The 19747-nt window shown below is 40.8% G+C and overlaps 2 protein-coding genes across 2 annotated transcripts in view; one reads left to right on the top strand and one right to left on the bottom strand.

Moving 5' to 3' along the window:
* The window catches only part of LOC109929356, an 80224-nt gene that overhangs the window by 53388 nt on the left and 7089 nt on the right, over positions 1-19747 (bottom strand). The window lies entirely within an intron of this gene.
* Positions 7480-16871, top strand: LOC109929352 (taste receptor type 1 member 1-like). Its single transcript, XM_048612943.1, has 4 exons — positions 7480-7743; positions 10570-11364; positions 14219-14426; positions 15943-16871. Exons 1-4 carry the CDS (start codon positions 7480-7482, stop codon positions 16869-16871), a joined length of 2196 nt encoding a protein of 731 aa, XP_048468900.1.

Raw genomic sequence — 19747 nt, 5'->3', positions numbered from 1 at the left:
TCTGATGAAGGGTCTAGGCCCGAAACGTCAGCCTCTCTGCTCCTATGATGCTGCTTGGCCTGCTGTGTTCATCCAGCCCTGCACCTTGTTGTCTCGGATTCTCCAGCATCTGCAGTTCCTACTATCTTTGATGTTAATTCTTCCACCTTCACCCAACATACCTTCAGCAGCCTCAACCTTTAATTTTGGAATTTGTTTCTTAATTCTCTCTGCCTGTCCTCCTTTAAGATGTTCCTTGAAATCGAACTCTTCGTCACGTTCTTGTTCATGTGTCTTAATATTGTCCTAAGAGACGTGGTATCCATTGTTTATTTAGTTATGCGTACGTGAAGCATCCTGAAATATTAAAATATATTAGAGATGCAATAGAAATGCAGGTTATTATTGAAAAGGAGAAGACCAGCAAAATTGTGGGAACACCACCAACTCCAAGTGATTTATGATCCTGACTCAGACAACTATTTCTTTTCCTTCCTGCTGCTTTGTGTGTTCCCATCACCTTATGGACTGCAGTGATCTAAGTGAAGCCCCTATACCACTTCTTCAGGACCACTCTAGACGGACAATAACTTACACTTTGAGAACCCATAAAATGAACAGAAATGATAACATAGAATAAGCAAAACAGAAATGAAGTGAGAGAAATGCAAAAGGGAACGAACCTGAAAGAAAAATGGATAGGGAGAATCGGAAGTGTAGAAGTGAGAAGAAAGCCGAAATGAAAAGAGGTGCGAAAGTGAGGTGGACACACATACTTTTTCTAGCTTGTGGGACAAACAGGTAAAGCGACGTAGAATTTGTGTAACCTAGCCCAGAAAGTTTCAAAATTCTGTAGCATAGGTACAAGGATCTCAGGGTGAATTAGCTCTGTCCCATGAAGAGGTCTTCCCTCACCTCAAGTGTCGAAATATGGGCATTGATAGAGGTTTGGCCACACCATTCACATTCAAAATTATGCATTATGCAAAATTATCCTTGCTTTAATTTTATGTAAATGCTATTCTCTTACGTAAATACTCTTGCGTACTTGTATTTCCAAACTAAGCTGATGTTGGAATAGATACAAAACTCATGGTGCCATTGTTCAGAGCACCTAAACAGCTGACACTAACAGCATGTTTCTTAACATTAATGATGTTCTACCTTGTGTTACTTGTGAGGTGCTTTACTGCGCAGGTCTTCGCTAACAGATATGATGCAGAATGTTGCCGGCTGCAACTTCAGCTGCCTGGGGACTACATTATTGGAGGATTGTTTCAGATTCATGTTGAATCGTACAGGAGCCAATCAAAACCAGAGGTTCCCACGTGTAAAATGTAAGTAGATGTTCTGTTAGCTGACATATACAAAAGTAATTCAATTTGTGACAAAAATACAAGATTGCAGATGAGCAGCAGAAAAGTGAGATGGCCATGGAAATAGGAGATACATTTGTTGTCACCTTGCAAATTTTGTCGATTCTCGAACAGTCCTGGCACATTGGAAGGTAGCTAATGTAATCCCACTGTTTGAAAAGGACAGAGGTAGAAAATTGGGAATTACAGATCGCTTAGCCTAACATCAGTAGATGGGATAATTCTGGAGTCTATAATAAAGGATGTAATAATATGACACTTAAAACTTGCCAACTGTATTACACAAAGTCAACATGGATTTATGAAAGGGAAATTGTGTTTGACAGACTTTGTGGAGTTTTTTTAAGGATGTAACTAATAGCATAGATGGAGAACCAATGAATATGGCATATTTGGATTTTCAGAAAGCTTCTGATAAAGTTCCACATAAGAGGTTAGCACACAAAATCAAAACACATGAGATTGGTGGTAAGTTTTGGCATGGATTAAGAGTTGGTTAGCAGACAGGTAGCAGAGAATAGGAATAAAAGGATCATTTTCGGAGTGGAAAGCAATGGGATGTAGAGCAGTGATCAGGACTTGGGCCCCAGATATTCACAATATATGTCAGTAATTTGGATGAGGGAATTGAGTGTAATATTTCCAAGCTTGCTACAACACATAACTAAATGGGAGTGTCAATGATCAGTTACATAGATGATTTGGAGTTGGAGACTAAGTGTGGTATGTCAAAATTTGCAGATGACACTAAGATGAGTGGTAGAGCAAAGTGTGCAGAAGACACTGAAAGTCTGCAGCGGGATATTGATAGTCTAAGTGAGTGGGCAAAGGTCTGGCAGATGGAGTACAATGTTGATAAGTGTGACGTCGTCCATTTTGGTAGGAATAACAGCAAAATGGACTATGTTTTAAATGGTGAAAAATTGCAGCACGCTGCTGTGCAGAGAGATTTGGGTGTCCTTGTGCATGAATCGCTAAAAGTAGGATTGCAGGTGCAGCAGGTAATTAAAAAGGCAAATGGAATTTTGTCTGTCATTGCTACAGGGATGGAGTTTAAAAACAGGGAGGCTATGCTGCAGCTGTATAGGGTCCTGGTGAGGCCACACCTGGAGTACTGTGTGCAGTTTTGGTCTCCTTACTTGAGAAGAGATATACTAGCTCGGGAGGGGGTGCAGAGGAGATTCACTCGGTTGATTCCAGAGTTGATACGGTTGGATTATGAGGAGAGACTGAGTAGACTGGGATTATACTCATTGGAATTCAGAAGAATGAGGGGAGATCTTATAGAAACATATAAGATTATGAAGGGAATAGATAAGGTGGAGGCAGGGAGGTTGTTTCCGCTAGCAGGTGAAACTAGGACTAGAGGGCATTGCCTCAAAGTAAAGGGAAGCAGATGTAGGACTGAGGTCAGGAGGAACTTCTTCACCCAAAGGGTTGTGAATCTGTGGAATTCCCTGCCCAGTGAAGCGGTTGATGCTACCTCGCTGAATGTTTTTAAGGCAAGGCTAGATAAATTTTTGAACAGTAAAAGAATTAAGGGTTATGGTGAGTGGGCGGGTAAGTGGAGCTGATTCTCAAAAAGATCAGCCATGATCTTATTAAATGGCGGGGCAGGCTTGAGGGGCCAGATGGCCTACTCCTGCTCCTAGTTCTTATGATGAGAAGATCAAAAAGAGCCTTTAGGGCACTCCAGGCAAATTGAGTTAGTGGACAAACACATGGCAGATGCAGTATGATGTGAATAAATGTGTCATCCACTTTAGTTAAAAAAATAGAATGGCAATTGAAAATTGAAAATTACCTTGAAAATAAATTGAAGATAAATAACATCATTGAAAACAAGCATGCAGGCGCAGCAAGCAGTTAGGAAGCTAAATGGTGTGTTGGAATTCGTTGCAAAAGGGTTTGAGTATAGAAGCAAGAAAATCTTATTGCAATTATACAGGGTCTTGGTGAGACCATAGTTGGAGAATTGTATACAGTTTGCTCCTCCAAATCTAAGGCAAGAAGGAGTGGTGACTTCCAGGGAGTTACGTGTACCACATCTTCAATTTATGGCAATGGATATTTGTCGTCAATCCAGCTCGACATGTAAACTGAATGGGAGACTTTTTACTTCAACTTGTTGATTAGTTTAGACTTTTGTGGTCACCCTCAGCAATGGGATTATTGGTTAAATAAATTTGTTTACTAACTTAATTGTGTTATCTGAAGATTTCTTCTTGCTAGATGTCATATCTGTTATAACTGTTATGGATTCGTATTTGGAATGAGAGATATTCTACTTGAAATTGTCCCTTCCTAGTTACCTCTGTATTAAATGTGTGACTCAGCTGGGTTGCAATCTGATGAAACTTTGTCCTCTGTGTACAAATCTGGCCCCTCAAAGAACTGCAGTCACCCCAAACCCTAACCCTAACCAAGCCCACACAATGTGAGCATGTGGGATGGAGTGTGTATCTGTGTGCCTGTGTGTGTGTGTGTGTGTGTGTGTGTGTGTTTGTGTGTGTGTGTCTGTGTGTTTGTATGTGTGCGTCTGTGTGTTTGTATGTGTGCGTAGTTTGTGATTGTATAGAAGGAAAGAAGGTCTATGTGTGTGTGTGTGTGGGGATGAAGGGAAGAGGGATCATGTGCATGTGTGCAAGGAAGACAATGTGTGCGAGGGAGGAAGAGTCTGTTGTTATGATCTAGCTGATGGAAATACGAGAAAACTCAGATCCCAGAATGAACACTGGCTTGATAGATCGTAGGTTTAATGCTTGCAGTATATTACCCTGTTGGTCACTTACTGAACATATTCACATAAGGCTGTCAATGTTCTTCAACAAAATAACACAAATTAGTTACACAAAAGAAAACAAAAACAAAAATAAGCATTGTTATCCAAATAAGACTGTTTAGAAAGATTTTAATTTTAAACAGCAAAACAAAGTTTCAACTTTTTTACCTAGCTATAGCCTTTATGAATCATTGATCCAAGTGAAGTGCCACTTCTATCTCAACTCTTAATTCCTATCTGATAGACACTTTCCATTTCTAATGTCCTAAACCTCTTTTCGGTTCTGACAGTTGAAAATTTCTACACAGTTCTCACAGCTCAGAGATTTCATAAACTAATCTCTCATGGTCTAGAGATTTCTATATAATGAACAGGCTGCACTTCTGCTGGGATGAAACTGTTTCTCGACAATGAACTCAAGTCACTAATGGCCCCTGGTCTTTTTTCTCTATGTCATAACAGTTCCACTTTGCAAATACTTCATTCATTCACACAGGAATCCTGCTAGGCACCTGACTAAAGTCAGAAGCTTTCTTCAAAATTATTAGATATTTTACTGTTCCCAATGACTTTCTGAGCTCTTAACAACAAAATCCTTCACAGAACTGAAGCTAGACATCTATTTTACTTCATCTTTAAAGTCCAAATTCCTAAAATGAGAATAGTATACTACATACCATTATCAGTTTATGTGTAGAGGGAAAATGTTTGAGTGGCAGAGGGATTGTGCACACGGAGAAAGAAAATGCATGTGTGGGAGGGATAGAGGGAATGTTCATGAGTGGAAGGGAGGTGCAGAGAAAGAGTGTGTATGTGTGCATTGGAGGGACTGAGAGAGAGAGAGAGATAGAAAGAGAGAGAGAGTGTGTGTGTGTGTGTGTGTGTGCACGTGTGTGTGTGTTTTGCAAATATCTGATACAGCAAGAGAGAGAGTGAACCCTGAGACTGCATGAGGCAGACACACATCACCCGATTCCCTCCCTGTACTCTGCAAAATCCTTCCCATGCTGGGAGAGTTCGAAACGCAGTCTGAAAGGTAACCCACTTCCGACACCTACAAATGTATGAATCCACCGACATTAGCTTAGAGTGTGTACTACCAACATTTATGCAAGGTCAGTATTAGTTAAGCCCAATTTGCCTTGGCCCCAATTTGCATGCCATTCCCTGATGCGTAGGACTTGAGGGCTAGTGAATTTCTCCAGTTCCAGTTCTTAATCAAGACAGCTAAAAAAAAGAACTGTTTGGCTCTGCTGTTTGGCACTTTTCAATGTCATTTTATTAAACTTGCTCATTTAATGTTGACTGTTGCGTCAAAAGTCAGTTTTTTGAAATTTGCTGACCAGCCTACCAAATGAGAGAAAAATTGAAATATGGCCTCCCATGTGTAAAGGTTGGACGACCCTACCTAGAGTTTGGTCTTCATTGTATGTAATAAATCTGACAAAGTCTCATCAGTAATGCCTATAACTTATGAATTCTGACTCTAAGTCATTATAGTCAATCTCTCCATTAGTCTGTAGAGATCAATAATGAAGTCATCTGCAGATTCCCTGGGATGCTGAATTCTTCTGTTAAATAATCCTTTGTATAGTTGTATTAATTCTGAGGTTGAAATGATTGTCAAAGGTTTTCAATACCTCTCTGAATGTGTCTGTTGCATCTTTTACTCGTTGATCTGTTTGTCAGAGCTGGCTGTGTGCAAATTGGCTGCCATATTCTAACTAAGACTACACTTCAAAAGTACTTTGCTGTTAAATACTGCTCCTATGGATACAATATGATGAAACACCTCCCCTCTTTTTCCACTAAATTAAACAGATGGTCTGATCATTACAACATTGCTGTATGTAGGAGCTTACAGTAAACAAATTAGCTGCTGTGTTTCCTTACAACACTGACCACATTCCAAATGTACTCAATTAGTGAAGAGAACTTTGCGATGTCTGCTGTGATGAAAGGTTTTATACAAACGCATGTCTTTTTTTAACTTTTAACTTGTAGAATTTTCACACAGCCTATATCTAACAACATTTCTATTCTGTTGGTTTACCACTTTAACACTTTACAACCTTGTTGCTGTCCTTCCCTATTACCTTAATCTTTCTCTGTTTAAAATAAGAATTCCCCAAAACCAAAAGATTGATATCAGGTTAAATATCAAACACTGAAGATTGGAGCTGTGCAGGCCGTTCAGGCCCTCCACCATTCAGTATGATCATGGCCTATCATTGAGTTCAATACCCTAATCCCACCCTCCCCGCATACCCCTTTAGCCACAGAAGCTATATGTACCTCCTTCTTGAAATCACATAATGTTTGCGTGGTAGTGAATTCCACAGACTCACCATTCTCTGAGTGAAGAAATTTTTCATCTCAGTGCAAAAAGGTTTACCCCTTATCCTTGAACTATGAGTCTTAGTTCTGGACTCACTCACTCCTTCCCATATCTAACCTGTTAGAGTTTTATAGGTTTCTATGAGAGCCCTCCCTCATTCTTCTAAATGCCAGTGAATACAATCCTAACCAACTCAATCTCTCCTCATACGTCAGTCCAGCTATCGCAGCAATCAATTTGATAAACCATTGCTGCTCTCCATCTATAACAAGAACATCCTTCCTCAGATAAGTAAACCAAAATGGCACACAATACTCCAGGTGTGGCCTCATCAGTTGCAGCAAGATATCCTTGTTCCTGTGCTCAAAACCTTTTGCTATGAAGGCTAACATTTTGTTTGCCTTTTTTACTGCCAGCTGTGCCTGCGTACTTACTTTCAGTGACTGGTGCATGAGGGCACCCAGGTCTCGTTAAACATTCAGGAACAAAAACAAAGTTGCTGGAAAAGCTCAGCAGGTCTGGCAGCATCTGTGAAGGAAAAAACAGAGTTAACGTTTCGGGTCCGATGGCCCTTCCCCAGACTCTTCCTTGTTAAACTTTCCCCTGTATCAGTTTACAGCCATTCAAAAATAATCTGCCTTCCGATTTTTGCTACCAAAGTGGATATTACATGTATCCACATTATACCTCATCTGCCAGGCATTCGCCCATTCGCTGAGCCTGTCCAAATCATACTGCAACATCTCCACATCTGTTCATCCTTACACCCAGTTTTGTGTCATCTGCATATTTTGAGATATTACATTTAGTTCCCTCATCTAAATCACCTAATCCCTAACCTTCTCTACAATAAAATTCTTGGTAGGATTTAAGCATATTAACAAGGTTTGTCTTTTTTATTAATATTTCCAGCACAGATAAATCAACATAATGTTTCGAAATAAAATCCCTATTTAAAATATTTCTCTAGGTTTTCAGATAATGGGTATATACTTTATGAAACCATGAGGTTCGCAATCGAGGAGATAAACAACTCAAGTTCTCTTCTGCCAAATGTCACCCTTGGGTATGAGATATTTGATGATTGTGCAATTACCATCGATATCCAGGGATCATTTGCTTTTGTGTCAAAGCCTTCAGAACATGCGGTGAAAACAGTCCAGTTTGATCACAGATACCAGCCTTTAGCCTCAGTACTGATTGGTCCATTGAAATCAGATGCCGCTGTCATCACATCCAACATTCTCAGCTTGCTCGATGTTCCTCAGGTAAAGTTACACCAATTACTTTCTTGGGTTTTGAAAGGGTGACTACGCAGAGAATAGGGCCCCTTAAAAATCAGCAGGACCGTCTATGTGTAGAACCGCAGGAGATGGGGGAGATACTAAATGAGTATTTTGCATCAGTGTTTACTATGGAGAAGGATTTGGAAGATATAAAACATGGGGAAATAAATAACAACGTCTTGAAAAACGTCTATGTTACAGAGGAGGAGGTACTGGACAGCGTAAAAGACATAAAGGTGGATAAATCCCCAGGACCTGATCAGGTGTAACCTAGAACTTTGTGGGAAGCTAGGGAAGTGATTGCTGGGCCCCTTGCTGAGATAATTGTATCATCGATAGCCACAGGTGAGGTGCCAGAAGGCTGGAGTTTGGCTAATGTGGCACCACTATTTAAGAAATGCGGTAAGGAAAAGCCAGGGAACTATAGATCGGTGAGACGGACATCGATGGTGGGCAAGCTGTTGGAGGGAATCTTGAGGGATATGATTTACATGTATTTAGAAAGACAAGGACTGATTAGGGATAGTCAACATAGCTTTGAATGTGGGAAATCATGCCTCACTAACTCAATTCAGTTCTTTGAAGTAACAAAGAGGATCAATGAGGGCAGAGCGGTGGACGTGATCTATATGGACTTCAGTAAGGTGTTCGACAAGGTTCTTCATGGTTTGACTGGTTAGCAAGGTCATATCACATGGAAAGACAGGGAGAACTAGCCACTTGGATGCAGAACTGGCTTGAAGATAGGAGACAGAAGGTGGTGGTGGAGGGTTGCTTTTCAGACTGGAGGCCTGTGACCAGTGGTATGCCACAAGGATTGATGCTGAGTCCACTGCTTTTTGTCATTTATATAAATGATTTGAATGCGAACATAGGAGATATGGTTAATAAGTTTGTAGATGACACCAAAATTGGAGCAAAGAAGGTTACCTCAGACTATGATGGGATCTTGATCAGATGAGCCAATAGGCCAAGGAGTGGCAGATGGTGCTTAATTTAGATAAATGTGAGATGCTGCATTTTGGAAAGGCAAATCAGGGCAGGACTTATACACTTAATGGTAAGGTCCTGGGTAGTGTTGCTGAACAAAGAGACCTTGGAGTGCAGGTTCATAGCTCCTTGAAAGTGGAGCCATAGTTAGACGGGGTAGTGAAGAAGGTGTTTGGTATGCTTGCCTTTATCGGTCAGTGCATTGAGTATAGGAGTTAGGAGGTCATGTTGCGGCTGTACAGGACATTAATTAGGCCACCTTTGGAATACTGCATGCAATTCTGGTCTCCCTGCAATATGAAGGATGTTGTGAAACTTGTAAGGGTTCTGACAACATTTACAAGGATGTTGCCAGGTTTGGAGAGTTTGAGCTACAGGGAGAGGCTGAATAGGCTGGGGTTATTTTTCCTGGAGCACTGGACGCTGAGGTGTGACCTTATAAAGGTTTATAAAATCATGAGGGGCATGGATAGGGTGAATAGACAAGGTTGTTTCTCCGGGTGGGGGAGTCCAAAACTAGAGGGCATAAGTTTACGGTAAGGGGGAAAGATTTAAAAGGGACGCAACGGGCAACATTTTCATGCAGAGACTGGTGCGTTAATGGAATGCACAGCCAGAGGAAGTGATGGAGGCTGGTACAATTACAACATTTAAAAGGCATCTGGACAGGTTTATGAATAGGAAGGGTTTAGAGGGATATGGGCCAAAAGCTGGCAAATGTGTCTAGATTAATTTAGGATATGTGGTTGGCATGGATGAGTTGGACTGAAGGGCCTGTTTCCATACTGTACTTCTCTATGACTCTGTGACCTCTGGGTTTCCTTCATCTTTTAATAACAAAAGCTCCAACTTAAGGTTATATAGTGCCTTTAATATGCCTAGTACCTAGGCATTTCAGAGGAGTGTATTCAAACTGAGGCACATCACAAGTGGGGAGGAGATGGCCTTGTGGCATAACAGCTTGTGGCATTGTTATAATATTATCACTGGACTATTAATCCCAGGCCCAGGTAAAGCTCTCGAGACCCGGGTTCGAATCCTGCTACTGTAGATGGTGGAATTTGAATTCATTGAAAAGAAATCTGGAATTAACAGTCTAATGATGACCATAAATCCATTGTTGAATGTCAAGAAGACCCCATCTGGATCATTAATGCCCAGTAGGGAAGGAAATTTGTTTGGACTATATGTCACAGAGATATGTTTGACTCTTAACTGCCCTCTGGGCAAATAGAGATGGGCAACAAATGCTGGTGCAACCAATGACGTCCTCATTCCATGAATGAATTTTTTTTAAAAACATCAAGAGATATTGAAACAGACAACAAAGTACAAATTCAAGAGATAGTGTGTAATGAGCATCTTGAAGGAGGAAATGAAAGATAAACTGAGGGGCTTGGGGACGAATTTGAAGAGTTTGGGGCTATGACAGCTGAAGGCACACTTGCCAACAATGCTGTGAAAGAAACATACAATACGCAAAAGGTCAGAATTAGAGGGTCACAGAAATGACCTGAAGGGTGATTGTTAGGGCCTTTCAAAAAAAATTATTCATTTCCAGGATGTTGACATTTCTAACTAGGCCAGTATTTATTCCCATCCCCACTTGCCCTGGTGATGGTGAACTGGAAGAGATAACAGAGAGAGTAAAGGATTTGAAAACAAGAATATTAGTTTTAAAATCAAGGCATTGTTATTTTGGGAGTCAATGGAAGTCAGTGAGCCCGGGGTGATGGGTTAAATAGACTTAATATAAATCACCAATATTATCGGATGGTGACTAGCTACAAAATGAGTGATTGCATCTTTCCATTGCAGATTAGCTATGGAGCCTCCAGTGAGCAACTGAGTGACAAGACAGAATATCCAAACTTTATGCGAACCATCCCAAATGATGAGAATCAGATTGAAGCAATTATTCTATTGATCCAGAAGTTTCGGTGGAATTGGATCACAGTGATTGGGAGCAGCAGTGACTACGGGGAGATTGGAAAACGCAAAATGATCTCAGGTGCCACTGCAGTGGGAATCTGTGTGGCATCTTATGGCACAATCCCACAGCACGAATTAGAGTCAAAGCAGGAAATTATCAACATTATTCACACCATCACTGCCAATAAAGTCAATGTTATTGTCGTGTTCGCTGATGTCCATCATGCAGAACATTTCTTCCAGGAAGTGGTAGCCATGAACATCACTGGAAAAGTGTGGATTTTAAGTGAAGCTATGTCTGTCAAGAGAACACTTTCACAAATCCCCAACATTAAGAGAATTGGCACTATCTTAGGGATTGCAATAATGCAGGGTCACATGCCAGGATACGACAAATTTGTATTACGGGATATCATTGCTTTGAATTCTGGTGTCAGTCAAAGCATAAAATACTCTGAAAAACAGAGGGAAAGGCGAGACTGCCCAGATAATAACTTCCTGGCTACCTGCAACCAATGCATCCCATGCACAACAGATGGTGTCAAGTCACTGTTACAGTATTCGGAGTGGCGCATTGAATTTAATGTGTACTCTGCTGTGTATGCTGCAGCCCACAGTCTACATCAGTTACTTCAGTGTGATTCAGGAAACTGCAAGAAGGAAAGTGCCTACCCATGGCAGGTTAGAAAATTACTCAATGCAAACTTTAACTTCAACAATATTCTCAGAAATTATTGCCAGTAAATCTTGTTTCTACGTGGCGGCACAAAACAAGTGATAGCAGGTTTTCAGCCCACTCTACATCCACCAATTTTTATCTCCAATTTCTTCAAAATTTCCATTTTAACTTAACATCAGCAATTGTGAAATAATAATAGTCCTATCGAGAATATGATGAGCGCTGCTCAAATCTTCCTTTTCAATTCTCTGCCCAACAACATCATCATGCACTTATGTAGTGCCTTTAACATAGTGAGATGTTCCAAGGTGCTAAACAAGAACAGTTTCGAACACAATAGTTTCATCCACAAAAGAGTATGCCGCAGCAGATGACCATATGTTGAAGTAGGTCTTTTTGGAGCGTCTTAAAGACAAAGTGAGAGATAGAGAGGCAGAGGAGTTTCAGGAGGAAACTTCAGAGCTTAGGGTCTCAATAGCTGAAGGCATAGTCTCCAGTAGTTGAGCAATGTGTTTCTAAGACGGGCTAGAATTGGAAGAGAGCAGAAATCTCAAAGGGCTAAGGTTTGAAGAGGATTACAAAGATAGGGAGGATTGAAGCCTTAGAAAGAGGACAAGAATGAGAATTTTAAGATTCATGTGATGCTTAATCTGAGCTAATGTATCCCAATGAATGCAGGAATGATGATTGAATCAGATCCCAATCCTCTTCTCATCCTGAAAGCCTTGTCCTGGAAACATCTACACTGGGCTCGATAAAAACGAAAGAACTGCAGATGCTGTGAATCAGGAACAAAAACAGAAGTTGCTGGAAGCTGATCAGGTCTGGCAGCATCTGTGAAGAAAAAAAATCAGAGTTTACATTTCGGGTCACTGGACCTGAAACATTAACTCTGATTTTTTTTTTCATAAATGCTGCCAGACCTGCTCAGCTTCCAGCAACTTCTGTTTTTGTACACTGGGCTAGAGTTCCACTATCTGGCAACTTAACCAAGAGATCATTTTGATCCAAGTGCCAGGAAATGACCATCTCCAACAAGAGGTATCTAACTATCACCCCTTGACATTTAAAGGTGTTTCCATCACTGAATCCCCAACATCCTGAGGATTACCCTTGACCAGAAGCTGAACTCTATTAGCCATAAATATCGTGACTGAAACAACAGGTCAGAGGTTCGGAATTCTGCAGCAAGTAATCTACGTCCTGACTTCCCAATACTTCCACTTAAGTCAGGAGTGTGATGGAATTCCTCTTCTTGCCTGGATAGGTGCAGCTCCAACAAAACCCAATAGCTCAATGCCATCCAAGATAAAGAAGCTGGCTTGGTTGGCACCACACATCCACCACCTTCAGTATTCACTCCCTCCGCCACTGATGCACAGTGGCAGTAGTGTGTACCATCTACAAGATGCGCTACAATAACTCACTAAGTCTCCTTTGAAAGCACCTTCCAAACCTATGACTTCTGCCAAGAAGAAGGACAATGATAGCAGCTGCAAGTGTCAGACAATGGATATTTCCACCATGAGAAAATCTAAGCATCTACCTTTGGCATTTAACAGCACTGCCACTGTTGAATCCACCACCATCAATGACCTGAGGGTTATTATTAACCAGAAATTTCACTGGACAGGCCATACAAATACTGTGTCTACAGGAGTGGGTCAAATAATCATTGCAAATCATGTGGTGAACAGCACAAATCCTAACATTTCCACCAACTACAAGGTGTACATCAAGAGTGTGAGGGATTACTCTCCACTTGACTGGATGTGTTCAGGCCCTACAACACTCAAGAGGCTCGACGTTATCCAGGCAGCCCATCTAATTAGCATGTCATCAATACCATAATCATTCACTCCCTCTACCATCAGCGGTGGAGGAATCAAGATGTAGTGCAGCAACTGACCCAGTCTCCGTAAACAGCTCCTTTTAAACCCACAACCTCTACCACCTAGAAGGACAAGGACTGCAAACACATGGGAATTCCATGATTTGCAAATTGCACTCCAAGTCATACATGATCTATCCTTGGAATTTTATCAGCATTCCTTCACAATCACCGGCTCAGAATTCTGGAACACCGACACACTATTGGCATTTTTTCACCATCCCTAGGAAGATAGTTCACCGCCATCACCTGTTCAGGAGCATTTAAGAATTGGCAATAAATTCTAAAACTGTCTGCTTCCGTGTAGAAGTGAAAAAAAGAATCAAGACCCACCACTGATGTCTAAACATATACTTTTGGCCGCAGCCCAATGAATAGCAATCTGGAATGGAAACTCTGAGTTCTTTGGTGGATTGGCCTATCCTTGCATATTATTATAATGGTTATGCTACTGGATGAATAATTGGGAGAGCTGGACTAATGATCTGTAGGCATAAGTTGAGATCCTGCTGAGGAAATTTAAATTCAGTTAATAAAAGAAAGTATTAGAATTAAAAACTGGAATTAATGATAGTGGCCACAAACTTGCCAGATTCCATTTAGTTCACTAATGCTATTTAGGGAAAGAAACTCTCCTGGTTTGGCCTACAGCACTCCTAACTCCCCTTTGAAATAACCTAGCAAGCTACTCGGCTGAATAAGTAAGTACAATAACCGATGGGTTTGCAGTGGGACTTACAGCCTGTGAATATGCATTTTTTTAAGAAGCTCAGAATGTTGAGATTAATTGATACATTCTCTTGAGAGGAACTGATCCTATACATTCCATGGATGGAGCATGGCATTCTCAAAGCCATCCACAAGCTACCTGACAATTTGAGGTGTTATTAGCTGTCTTCTTTTTACATGAATAGCCTTTCGGCCTAAAGCCCTTCAGTTGACCCTACCCTTGACTTCTCTTCCAGCTTCTTAAGACTCTGAAGACAGTCAATTTTTCCCTTAATGGAGTGCCAATTTCTTTTGATGAGAATGGAAACCCCCCAACAGGATATGACATCATTTACTGGGATTGGAAACATGAGGTTGTTTCCTTCAATGTGATTGGGTCATACAAGCCCAAACCAGGACGGCTTCAAATTGATAGCTCCTTGATCAAATGGAATTCACCAGAAGGCAAGGTAACTTAGCTGAGTTCTCACTCAATATTGAGACCAGTTTCTTCTTTCAAAATAATACTTCCTTCCTTAGTTTCTTTCTCACATCACTGAAGATACTGATTCTTGCTGGTGTAGTGAAGCTGGGGTGATATGAGACATCTTTGACCCTCAAGGATCTTGTCAAGCAGCCATTCTTCAAATGTTGCCCTAGACATCGTGATTATTTGATTTTTAAGAGATTAAAGCCAGGCCAAATCCTAAACATTGGGAAAACTGATATCTTCTTAAAGAGTAAGCACATAAAACTGATCGTTTTTAAAACTTGCAATCATTACTGTCTTGTTCCAAACAGATTCCTACTTCAAACTGTTCCACTGAATGTGAACCTGGCCAGATAAAAGTTACTGTTGGTTTCCAACCATGTTGCTTTATTTGCAAGGATTGCGTTGAGGGAACATTCCAGAATGAAAGCGGTTTGTATAAAGCAGTCCATGCCAAGATGGTTTCTGTCAGAAAGGGGTCAGAGGGAGGAGAGGAGGACAGGGATGGGAGATGGGATGGCGGGGATAAGCAATATAAGGAGCATTTTGCGGTTTTCTCTGGTAATGACACACAATCTTCTTTCCAAATTGCCTCATGGACAAATTCCCATTCCCAGCCAGTCCCTTTGGGAATGCAGCAGAAACAAAGGGATTTCCTGGATAGATTTATTGACAGGTTTACACAATTTGTCAGGAACTTTGATCCAATTCAAAGATTGCAGAATCATAGAAATGTCAGTGTAGAAAGAGGCCACTCAGTGCATCACACTTGCACTAGTATTAACTCTTTAACCAGAACTATCCTCAGCAACCACATTCATTTGCCTCTTCTGTATTTTCATTCAGGCACTAATCAAATTTTCTTCAGCTGCATTTGGCCTCTGTTCCATGTTTGCAGTATAAATACCTAATAAAACATCAGGGAACTTCCTGAAAATAGAAACATCTCCAGACTCGATTTCTCCAACACACTTCTTACTGACTTCTTAACCTCCCCCTCCACTGATTCCAACACATCCATAACTTTTGCACATCCAGGTATCCCACCCACTTCAGACCTGACTCCTCATCACCAACAAACAGGTTTTAGAATCAGTCCACGACCTTGTCTCACACTGCCTCTGTCATCTTCTCCAGCATTCCATTGCAGCTCACAACCCTCTGATTGTTCCGAATCCGGAATCCAATGCATTCTCACAAACTTTCTGTTCCACTTTGCAGACAGAGGTAGAGGTTCTTTTCCACTAGAATTGTCATTTCCTAACTCTACCCCCAGCACAATTTAATTCTTAGTTCTCTGCCTTCTAATCTCTCCTGAAAAAAAATCCCTCTTTAAACCAAATTTTGATCACCTCGCTAACCTTTCTTTCAGTGCCTGTTTGGTGTAGAGCAGCTTTGATCTGTTTTGCTATGTTGAAGATTGTAATTTGGGCAATGGAAAAATTCAAGCCAACTTTTTGATCCTAAAAGTACTTTTGTCTTCTTTTACAGAGTGTATACCTTGCAACCCAAACCAGTGGTCACCCTCAAAGAGCACGATTTGTCATAATAGATACATGGTGTACCTGAGATGGAATGAGAATATTTCTATTGTGATAGCTTTGGCAACAGGAATTGGACTGGTTCTGAAAGTATTGATTGGTGCCATCTTTGTCATTTATTTTGACACTCCCATTGTCAAGGCTGCAGGAGGGAAGTTGTGCTTTGTCCTTTTGTTGGCCTTAGCCTTCAGCTGCAGCAGTGTGTACTCCTTCATTGGGGAACCTAGTCCTGGGATTTGTATCACCAGGAAGCTGTTATTCACAGTCAGCTACACAACTTGCTTGGCATGTCTCCTCGTGAGGTCTTTTCAGCTTGTGCTTATCTTCAAAATGGCTAGCAAGTTGCCAAAGGCTTACAGTTATTGGGTTAAATACAATGGGCAGTATATCTTTGTGTTTATAATGACTGTCATTGAGATCACATCATTCTTCATATGGATAATCCGTAAGATTCCAGTTTTTGAGAGGATCAATGATATTTCACAAACTGAAAGCATTCTGACGTGTGGTCCCACAAATTTTCTTTTTTCACTCCTGTCCTTTTGTGGACCTATCTTTCTCTGCTTGCTTTGCTTTATGGTTTCCTACCTGAGTAAAGATCTCCCCAAAAACTACAATGAGGCTAAATACATCACCTTCAGCATGGCCGTGGTCTTGATTTCCTGGATATTCCTGTTTTTGGTGATTTTCTCCAGTCCTAACAGTTTCATACCTTGTGTTGAAGCAGCTGTTGTTCTTCTGAATACCTATTCCATCACTGTCGGATATTTCTTACCAAAATGTTACATCATTCTCCTTAAACCAGAGCGCAACACCACTGCCTTTTTCCAAACCTGTATCCAACAATACACCAGGAACAGGGTAACTCCTCAACCATAGCATTTATTAACATTTGGTGCCCTTCACATCATCTTTCATGGCTTGCCAATTTTCTCCCTGAAGACACTAGCACATGCTAGGTTGTTAACAGACAACAACAACTTTCTCATGATACTCCACAGGGACACAATCAGACAAATTTTCACACCAAACTACATCAGAAGATTTCAGGACAGGTGACCCATACTAAGCAAAAGTGGCAGTGTTGCAAAGGAGAAAATGTAATGAGATCGAAAGTCATATGGCCTCAGCAGTAAGAGTCAGCGCGCAGAAGTATATATATTGCTTCCACAATAGTTATTATCTAGTATAAGTTTGAGTTCCTCTGACATGGCATCAATTTTTAATTCTGAATTTCTCTGCATCACTATTGTGATTGCTCCTTCATTGCCTTTTCCCTTGCCTTGTTGAACTCCTCCTTTTAAGCATCTTTCATCATCCCTTCCGTATAGATCCATCTTTGTATTGCTTGATTTTCAGCTTGTTACATTTACGTAAAATGCAAATTTCGGTCCTTTCTGCCTTAAAGTAAGTCTTCTTTGAGCCTTTTCTCTAAATTATCTTTTGTTGCTCTCAGTCCTGATTCGTGTAAAATTCTCAGAGGTGGCAGTCAGTATGTAATGAGTCCTTCAAAATACATGTTGTTCCTTTTTATTAGACTTTAACATCTTTCTGCTTCTGTGTATCATTCCTTCTCCAAATAAATTTGACTATGTAATTTTAACCTGTTCATCCTGATCTGATGTTCTGCCTTTTAAAATTTAGAGGCAAATGTGTTGGGTATCCCGCAGCACATTCACCAAGGGTGCAGTATCCATGTTGTATTCATTACTACAGCATATTGCAAAGCTTTAGCAGCCTTGAGGTGCATTTGCTATAGTAATTTGGGAAATGTTGTTTGACTGATAAAAATTGGGCAATACACGAGAAAGAACCCAAACCCTCATACTGCTGCCTCCCTGCCTCTGTTGAGTGTCACAGAATCTTTTACATTCATCTGAGACATCAGATGGTTTAATGTAACTTCAAAGTCAGCATCTCTTACAGTGTAGTACTCCCTTAGTATTTCACTGGGAATGCCAGCCTGGATTTTGCACTTAAGATTTCAGAGGGGGGCTTGAACCTATGGCCTTCTGATTTATATTTACATATTGTCTTTGAAATAGTGAAATGTATTAATGCACTTCACAGGAGCAATGACAAATTAAAACATGACACTAAGCTACACAAGGAAGTAGTCAGACAAGTGACCTAATACCAGGTCAAGGGACTAGGTTTTACACAGGTAACATATAGAGGGGGGGTGGGAATGGTATAAGGAAGGGCTTCAGGGTCTAGGGCCTTGCCAGCTGAAGACAAGTCAACCAATAGTTTATTAAAGAACATTAGGGATTAGAATTAGGGAAGTATGGAGATGTTAGAGGGTTGGAATGGTTACAGAGAGAGGGAGGAGCCAAAGAGGGATAATTATTACTTCGTTCACGCTTATACTAAGGTGAAAGGGAGAATAGCTCTAGGCACCAGCTACTGAAACACAGTATAAGCATTCAGTTCTTTACACTCTGGTTTTAATCTGCTGCTATTTATGTTTACAATTCCTATGGAAATACTGAACAAAGCAACCTTTGCTAAATACAATTAAAATCTCATTGAATGAAACAAACAGAGTAACTCCCCTCCTCCATAGCCCTAGAGTTTAGAAAATTTCAGAGTGCGTAAAATGCCAAGGTTTGTTGACACACATTATTTTTGGCACAAGTCCAACAGATACCTTCAGTTACATGGATAGATTGGAGAAGTTTTGGTGGTTTCCGTAGAGAACACAGGTTACAATGACATTTGAAAAAGGTGATCAAAGTCGAGACAGGTCTGGACAGAGCAGCTGAGAGACAAAAATTGCTCCCAGAACGGTCAAGAACTAAAGGTAACGATAAGAACTTTGATCCGATTAGGGTGCAGAGGTGTTCCTACCCAAGGGAAAGCTTTTTTTAAAACTTTAAAGAGGTTGAGTGATGTTCCTGGGCTGCAGGGAGCGATGTAATGTCCAGGTGTCTTTTAGCTATAGTGCCTGGATGTTAGAGCCTGGGAACCAGGCAAAAAATCCTCTCCATAGGCATTCCCATCCATCACCTGTCCATTAAATTTGGCATTTTACTCATGCATGCATATGTAATACATTTCAGGAGACAACTGCACAAGAAAACTCAATGAGCTGCCAGACGAAATGGTAGAGATGTGTACAATTACAACATTTTAAAGGGTACACAATGGGAAGGATTTAGAGGGATATAGACCAAATGCTAGCAAATGAGACCAGCTCAGTTTAGGATATCTGGTCAATGTTGATGAGTTGGACAGAAGGATTTGTTTCTGTGCTGTGTAACTCTATGACTCTAAGTCGAATATGACCATCCTTTGGTTCTGCAAAATATAAAATTGGACTCAAAACATTAACTCTGTACCTCTCTCCACTGAGGCTGCTAAACCTGTGGAGTTCTCTGGAACTTTTTTTTTCTGAAGAAGGGTCTAGGCCCGAAACGTCAGCTTCCTGCTCCTCTGATGCTGCTTGGCCTGCTGTGTTCATCCAGCTCTATACCTTGTTATCTCAGATTCTCCAGCATCTGCAGTTCCTAGTATCTCGGGAAGAAGTTAAAGAGTGATAAACATCAACCACAATAGTTGCAGGCTCTAGCATTGCTTTACTGTCTTGATTGATTTTAGATGTGACATGATGGAAGAGGACCAATTTCTGCCTGTGTAAGCAGTCATTGAGCAGAATTACAAGGTCAACTTCAATTTTGCTTAAAATCTGAGCTATTTCCAACAGTCACCACTAGATGGCAGTGAGTGGACAGTTTTGCACCAATTTAATAACC

This window comes from Rhincodon typus, chromosome 27, assembly GCF_021869965.1.
Source record: "Rhincodon typus isolate 14 chromosome 27, sRhiTyp1.1, whole genome shotgun sequence".
In the NCBI taxonomy this organism is placed as follows: Eukaryota; Metazoa; Chordata; class Chondrichthyes; order Orectolobiformes; family Rhincodontidae; genus Rhincodon; species Rhincodon typus.
The sequence above is the reverse complement of the archived record's forward strand: the minus strand, read 5'-3'. Positions and strand labels throughout refer to the sequence as shown.

Excerpts from the sequence above, each read along its gene's own strand:
- LOC109929352 (XM_048612943.1), top strand. The coding sequence starts at position 7,480 with ATGAGGTTCGCAATCGAGGAGATAAACAACTCAAGTTCTCTTCTGCCA. Across the intron at positions 7,744-10,569 it reads GCTTGCTCGATGTTCCTCAG|ATTAGCTATGGAGCCTCCAG; the intron begins GTAAAGTTACAC and ends TTTCCATTGCAG. Across the intron at positions 11,365-14,218 it reads AAAGTGCCTACCCATGGCAG|CTTCTTAAGACTCTGAAGAC; the intron begins GTTAGAAAATTA and ends CTTCTCTTCCAG.